Source organism: Sycon ciliatum, chromosome 13, assembly GCF_964019385.1.
Source record: "Sycon ciliatum chromosome 13, ocSycCili1.1, whole genome shotgun sequence".
Classification (NCBI taxonomy): Eukaryota; Metazoa; Porifera; class Calcarea; order Leucosolenida; family Sycettidae; genus Sycon; species Sycon ciliatum.
Genome location: NC_088655.1, coordinates 1,579,506 through 1,587,263, shown reverse-complemented (window position 1 = coordinate 1,587,263; position 7,758 = coordinate 1,579,506). Strand labels below are relative to the sequence as shown.

Here is a 7,758-nt window from a genome sequence, read left to right as displayed (position 1 = left end):
GGCGGGACCTCTCTTCTCCCTTCTTCTACTCTCTGTGTAGGCACTCCTGCCGACGCCGTCTGCTCAGAGCTTTAACACTGTCACCCCTGTCATTTTGCTCCTCCTCATAGTCCTCTTCTAATTATCTCAGCATTCTATTTATACAACAACTACGACCATTAAAACACTGCAATCTACCCGATCCTTACATTCCCAGCCCATTAGTACCACATCCCTAAACTTTCGACCGATAGTACGACACGTTCTATGGTCTTTTGAAATCAAACCGCAACCATTACAATAATGCGATCTAAACCATAATGAGCGTTAGCATGCTAACGCAAGTTAGCAGGCAGTCCAGCGAGCTGGCCCGACCTGCACGCATGCGCGAGTCACATGGTCATGCGCCCTCCAAGATCCTGTACAATGTCTCTTGCATGTCATTGCTGTTTTCGACTTTCGAGCATGCAACTTGCGGAACATGCGTTCCCAAACAATTTCCTCCACAATTGTGCTCGCCCCGGTGTATCTTGCTAAGCTCAATGTTAAAAGTGCATTCTGCCGAATTCCCGTCCGCCCGGAGGATTGGTCCTTGTCGATCCACTGGCAGGATCAATACTTTTATGAGAGTGCCCTGCCCTTCAGACTGTATTACGCTCCAGTCCAGCTATATGGAACTCTGTCGCATCCGCCAGTGAATGGATTATGTGCTAGCAGTTCGCACTCACACGCCTATTGCATTACGGGGAATACCTCAACTAACGTTACTTCCTCAGTGCATGCTCTGGACTTGTGTTAGCTTGCCAGCAATTCGCTATTCTGCTCCGAGCATTTACATACTTCGATGTTTCTCTGGCCCCAGCAAAAGTGGAGGGTCCAGCTCAAGTCCTGACGTTATTGGCATCATCCTATTACGGGGAGTGCCTCGACTAACGTTTCTGTCTCCATGCCTGCTCTGAACTTGTGTTAGCTCGCCAGCAACTCGCTACTCGGCGCCGCGCGTTTACATACCTCGGTGTTTCTCTGGCGTCAGTAAAAGTGCTTCCTCAATGCATGCTCTGGATCTGTGTTAGCTCGCCAGCAACTCGCTACTCGGCGCCGCGCGTTTACATACCTCGGTGTTTTCTCTGGCGTCAGCAAAAGTGGAGGGTCCAGCCCACGTCCTGATGTTTATCGGCATCATCCTGGACACCCGCCGCGCTAACATCAGTATGCCTATGGACGAACTTGCCGAGCTTCGTGATCTCCTTCGGGCCACTCTTCACACAGCTTCAACTACCCAATGTCAACTCGAGTCTCTTCTGGGAAAGCTCCCGTTTGCTACAAGAGTGATAGCCCCTGGATGCAAATTGCAGATTGTGGTCACTTGCCAACTGGTACCGGCAGCCGTGTTACCTGATCAAGCTCTCCAAAGAGTGCCTCAAAGATCTTTGCTGATGGCCTGAGCTCCTGGATTAGCGGAACGGCCGGTCCTTCTTCCTATACCCTAAATGGACGCCGTCCCCCGACTTGCTGGTATTCACTGATGCAAGTGGTGCACTTGGCCGGTGCTCGTACAATTGCGACCGGGGATAGGGCGATGGACAGTCAATCAAGCAGAGCAGCAATCGCAAAGGGTTGTTTGCAATTGTGACAGCCCGCAGCACCTGGGAAAACTAGCGGCATCAGCTGCGAATGCCAATCGATGGGCATTTACAGCAACTGCGAGGATATTGCTCATCAGTTGTGGCTTTGGCCTGGCGTTGTACACCGGCCACTCGTTTCGAATCAGCTGCGGGACTCGATATTCAGAGAGGCGGGAAGGTGGAAAGCGATGTCTGCCCGAGTAACATTCGGACGCCACCTGCAGCCAAAGTATGGGTGGCTGCGGCAATGGCCTCAGCCCATGATATCAAGTTTTGACAGTCTTTACCTAGCTTGCACCGCTTACAGATTGCACGGGTAGCTGCACTTTGTGATCCGCTCCGGGAGTGCCGATTTATGGAATATATGCTCTCAACTGGTTATGCATACCAATATATTTAGCATTTGGAGGCTCTACTCAGAGTCATTGGCGGCTCCATGCAGTCATTGGCGGCTCCATGCGGAGTCATTGGCGGCTCCATGCGGAGTCATTGGCGGCTCCATGCGGAGTCAATTTGGGGCTCCATGCGGGGTCATTCGGCGGCTCCATGCGGGGTCATTCGGCGGCTCCATGCAGAGTCATTCGGCGGCTCCATGCGGAGTCATTCGGTGGCCCCATGCGGAGTCATTTGCCGGCTCCAAGCAGAGTCATTTGCCGGCTCAGCTGCGAGCCATCTAGTGGCTCCAAGCAGAGCCATCATACCAGTTGCTCAAATCGGCACTCCCAGCTTAATCCAAAACTCGGTTGCTCTGTTGTGAGGTGGGGGGATGCTAACCTAGGAATGGGTTTGCTCCCCACACTGGAGCTAGCGCTATTCCGTCGACTTGACACTTGACGGACTCACGACTGCCATCCAGAGTCGCCACCACTATTTCTAAACCATACGGCTAATTATTTTAGTTAGCTATCCACTTACCGGTACAGTAAAACCTGTGACTACCGACCACCCCTTGGTGCCAGCAAAAGCGGTCTTTAGTAGCAGGTGGTCTTTAGTTAGAGGTTTGCACCGCGTGACCATATGTGGATCCCATTATATGATATGTATGTCAAAATGCAGCTAATACGATTCCCCAGGACTTGCGCAATGTCAGAAAGACGGAGAGATGGAGAGAGAGAGAGAGAGAGAAGATTAATTTTTTGCAGACTTCAAATTCAGCTGCTACTTCTGAAGCCAGGAGTCAAACGTTCCCTGGGGAAGTTTCGTTTCGCGCTGGGCTTCAAATTTGTTCATGCGATCAATCATACCGACTGTCCTTGTTGTGACTTCTGGATTGCTTGAACGCGATCCTTCAGCATCAGGACCTTGTGGTGCTGCTTTGTTTCTGGATTCCTTGATGCCATCGTCAATCCGTCTGTATGACTGGTGTGACAGAGCTGCCCAGTCTTCGTTTCTCCTCCGAGTAGTAACATCGATCAGAGAGCGCTTTCGATGCGCTCTCCAAGACGTTTCCTATCATGTTTTTTTCTTGACAGCGCTTGAAATTTTGACAGGTGTAGTGCAGTCCACACCGACTCCACAGCCAAAATTACCTGCATTCATTTGTTCAGCTGTAGTATCGAAAGATTCTTTTCAGGACCATGGAAAATCAGTAAAATTTCAAGAAGGAGCTTCGAGCAACATTTGATTTCCTACATCGCGGTCGCTAGTTACGGGTCAAAAATTGTGTTTGGGACAGGAAAAGGCGGTCGCTGGTCGCGTTCAGAAGGTAGTCGCTAGTCACAGTGCATTTTGAATGTGAGACCTTCCGTGCCTGGCGAAGTGGTTGGTAGTACCAGGCTGGTCGCTAGTGACAGTGGTCTTTAGTTACAGGTTTTACCGTATATCCCTTACCGAAATTGTATTCTTGAACGCAATATTCTTCTTTCTTTTTCTTCTACTCCGTTCCATCAGCACTCGGCCGATGGCAGGAGATTGGTACCCACTGGGCTAGCATGCAGCAGCCAAAGCTGGGGCCTTTTCTTACTCCGTCAAACCCACTTCTTAAAACGAAACTGACGTGCATATTCACATTGCATGTTGTGAATGTCCCCATATTTGCCCCGACATCTTAGCTCGTACAGCGCTCCAGATACATCTATGCTACGGTGCGCACCGCATACTCGAATTACGGTACGGGACACATACGGGATACTGCACCAACCATGGCATGCCACGTGAACCACCCTACCAGACACCGTGACACGCACCGAATTACAGCGGTGTGGATACTGGCTAGCGCCAGATGCTACTAAAGTACAACTGAATAGCGTCTTTTGCATAGCTACGGGAATAATCTCATATCCCAAGTATTGCAGCTCTGCTAATAGAATAATTCTGGTTACTCCCACTCCATTTCTCTAGCGCTTATTTTTCTGAAAAAATATCATCTTTGGCACCAGAATGCTGCCAACAAGAGTACATTAACCAGAGTGTGCAGCCCAAAGAGAATCGTCCCACGGCAAAGTTTATTGTTTAGGGCATAGACTCGCAGTAACAGGCTCACCTTTGCTGCATCTCACACCGCTTCACACGGTCATCTACTCTATCACCATGGTAATTTCTGTTGCACATTGCTGCTTGTTTAACAAAAACGTAGAAAACACACCGAATTTCCAGGTAATTACCATGGTGATACGGTACTTTAGCTTGAACCCATTGTATGACGGGTTTTCTATGATTGATAATGACCCAGAGAGAAACTAAACCGGTATCGAATTCCAGTCAGCGACGCAATTCTTCTGAGGTGTAAAGTGACTTCAGGAATATGTTGCAGAAAACTGCGATGCATGCTGATTATTTACTGTGCCCTATTGTGCACAATATACCAGGTGTGTTACTCAGGGATGAAGTAGATGCACACACGTGCCGGGCATCACGGCACAGGTTAGGTTTGCTACTAGCCGCTGCAGTGTACTTGTGGTCCGAACTTGCACTCTACTCAACTCTGCATACGCAAAGAGTGCTGGTGCCGAAATGAACCAGAAGGGTGCTGAGTGGGACGCAACAACACTGACTCTGTCTACCCATGTACACAGATATGATAGGGTATGCAGTACCTGCTCTAAGATTTAACACAAACCGGGTACACGTCTACCTGGCACAATTCCTGCAACACTGGGCCAGAGCCAGATGCGTTCAAGTGCGGCTACTGTGTGTCAGGGAGTCGTAAACTTACTTTCGACTTCCTGATGTACATGATTGTACATGTACATGTATGAACGTACTCGCACTGGGCACTCTGGTCGCACGCATCTGCACGCGTATGCAGCCTGTCGGTGGCGGTATACCCTCGAACGGTATAAAATAGTATAGTACTCGACAGGACTTCCGACCGGGTCGCAGGTAACCCAGTGTTCTTTTTCCAAAAGGTCCAAGTACTCACAAACAGGGCCACTGACCCGGCTCTGGAGCAGACACTGGTAATCTAGGTCCAAGTTTGCTCGATTATGTTCTGACGCTTCATGTGCTTTCATAGCCAAGGTTTCTCACTTTCTTCGCAAGCTCTTTTAGTCTTGAGAGTTGACAACTGCTTATGGTTGTGTTGGCAGAAAACATGTCAGCTAATCTGACAACCGTCCAACCCCATTTTACTGGTAAGTAGTCAGCGAGTGGCTTTGATGGGGCCATACAGTACTAGAGGGGAAGTTACGCGGCATATTTGTGCTTCCTTTTTGAAAACACGTTCTCGCTCGAAGGGTTTCTAAACTTTATCCCTGCGCTCATTGATGGAGTTCATCGATGGAGTTGCCAGCGGCACTCTACAGAAGAACAATGTTGTCAAGTTTTTTTATGAAAAACTGTCAAACATTTTCAAATTGCTATAAGTTTGGTTAGGGCCGGGTTCCACTGCGGCTCCACAGCTCCGCTGCTCCACGGTACTTGGCTGCATGCAGCAGAGCGGCGCGGTTCCAGTGACACTCGCCATTCACGGTACCGCGATCGTGCTCGACGTTTTTTTTATGACATTTAGCCTGCCTGCGCGCGCGTGAAATCCAAAAAAAATCCTCGTGTTCTGGCCTGTGCAACGAATTAAAATTCCCCCGAATAAAACAATTAAGTGCGGGAAACAATGCAAGCCGTGACCGCGGCTTGCATTTTTTTGTATCAAGCAGCGAAGCGAAAGCTGGTGATGAGCCGCGGGCTCGCTGGACCAGCTCGTAATGATGACGTTTCATGCCGTGGATGATGTGCGGCGGAGCGGCAGTGGAACCCAGCCCTTAGGCAAAGGAAATTTGTCATTAATTTGTTTATGCTGCATAGATGGAGAGCTGCACACTCTGGCTTATGGAATCTCGCCTACAGTGTAGTCGTACTGCTAGTGTACTGGCATTACAGAAGACACGAAAAACGAGAACATAATTATGGCGAGAAAGTAATTACTGGCTAAGAATTGCCCTAAGACTTACCGCTTCTCAGTGCTACATACCAGGAAGTAGTACACTACCTACTCCCTGCTCCATACGAGTGTTCTCTCCTCATTCTCTGCATCCTTTACCTCAGGAGTCTCGTCCATTTAGCGGCTCAAATGCTTGAGCTCCGGATAGCGGAAAATAGCTCGTCGTCCATTAGCGGCTCTAATAGTACCTGGTCTGAAGTGTCGCAGTCTAGCACAACTATGATTTTTTCCAGGAGGGTAAGGGTTGCAAACCCAAAGAGACCCTAAGCTTCGTCTATCAAACAAAACAATTGCCCTAAAAAATGGAAGAGGAAAAGAGTGAGCGAGCTGGTCTGAGCGCGCTACTTTTCAAAAAATAGAAGCTGAAAGCCATCAAAGACATAAGTCAAAGCATTCTGGCTAGCGCGTTTGTGTATGTCACGAGCGCTAGCGCGCTAGTCGCAGAAAACGCTCGCAGGCCAGAGTTAGCGCTATTTGGGCTGTTTGCCGCACGCGGCAGCTGGATGGATCACGTGATCCAAGCTGACAAATAAGGTCCGATGGTTCAGCTACATTGAGCCACAAGCATGACTATTGTGTAGTTGTTTGTTCTTACTTGTGATTGTGTGCAGTGCATGCAGGGAGTCGTAAAATATTAATTCACGACTCCTTGGTAGATATACAGTGTACATTGTAGCGGCTGCGCGGTTGCGCATGCACGCACTTCACTCCAGTGGCCAAAGTCGCGAAGGATGTGCCCGATTCGACTGTGCGAAAGAGTTGAAAACCCATACACTACAAAGACAGTCACATGGTTAGCATTTTATCGTTCACGCTATTTTCGACGGTCGGCGTGTAGAGGGCGAGTCTACTGGTTTTTGTGTGTTTTCGAGACACAGTTAGCAGTTCGGCTTCTGAGTCCTGACTCCTGATGCAATGCTCGACTTGTGAGTTGTGACGTAGGCCTTACTCGGAACCTCACCGTTTCGTTCTACCGTTAAAGGGGAAGTTAAGGCAAAAATTAAAATTTCACCAGTTGTAGTCTTCGGGGTGCTGAGTCGAATGGTCGTGGTCCGAGGAAGCTGAGACGCTCCCTTCCTACTTGAATCCCAATCGAACTCGCGCACTTCCACCGAAACTGGGTGACTGCGCCCTACTACATGTAGATGGGGATTTGTATGCAAAATGTCACTAAAAGCGCCATTTCGTTCTTATAAAAGCACGGATGACCGCGATTGGCCCATATGTTGTAGTCTTTTGGACGCTGAGTCGACTGGTTTTGGTCCGAAAAGGCTGCGATGCGGCGTTCCTCCTTTATTCCCAATCGAACATGGTTGAAGAAGCGGTCACGTGCTCCTGCGTACACCAGTCACCTGGTCACCGTGCCTGCAGGGTACAACTTACTAGCCTGTTTGACCTTTTTTGGGTGCAGACCTGTCACTCGAGTTGAACTCGAGTTGAACCTTGGTGTGAAAGTTGTCACCTGCTGGCGTGGTGACCAGGTGATTTGGGCACCCAGGACCACGTGAACACTTCTTCAACCATGTTCGATTGGGAATAAAGGAGGAACGCTGCATCGCAGCCTTTTCGGACCAAAACCAGTCGACTCAGCGTCCAAAAGACTACAACATATGGGCCAATCGCGGTCATCCGTGCTTTTATAAGAACGAAATGGCGCTTTTAGTGACATTTTGCATACAAATCCCCATCTAGTAGGGCGCAGTCACCCAGTTTCGGTGGAAGTGCGCGAGTTCGATTGGGATTCAAGTAGGAAGGGAGCGTCTCAGCTTCCTCGGACCA

The 7,758-nt window shown here is 49.3% G+C and overlaps 1 protein-coding gene across 2 annotated transcripts in view; it reads right to left on the bottom strand.

The window, feature by feature from the left end:
- Nucleotides 1–4,169, bottom strand: part of LOC135830120 (uncharacterized) — a 15,964-nt gene extending 11,795 nt beyond the window's left edge. Inside the window, exon 1 of one of the 2 annotated variants that reach the window (XR_010555992.1) lies at nucleotides 4,087–4,115. Coding sequence is in view for 1 of the 2 variants with exons in the window: in XM_065342510.1 (XP_065198582.1) it covers nucleotides 4,087–4,154 (68 nt within the window). In the remaining variant the exon portion in view is untranslated. Of the gene's footprint in view, nucleotides 1–4,086 lie in introns of both variants that reach the window. The other variant, XM_065342510.1, reaches the window with a different exon arrangement.
- Nucleotides 4,170–7,758: the final 3,589 nt, after the last annotated feature.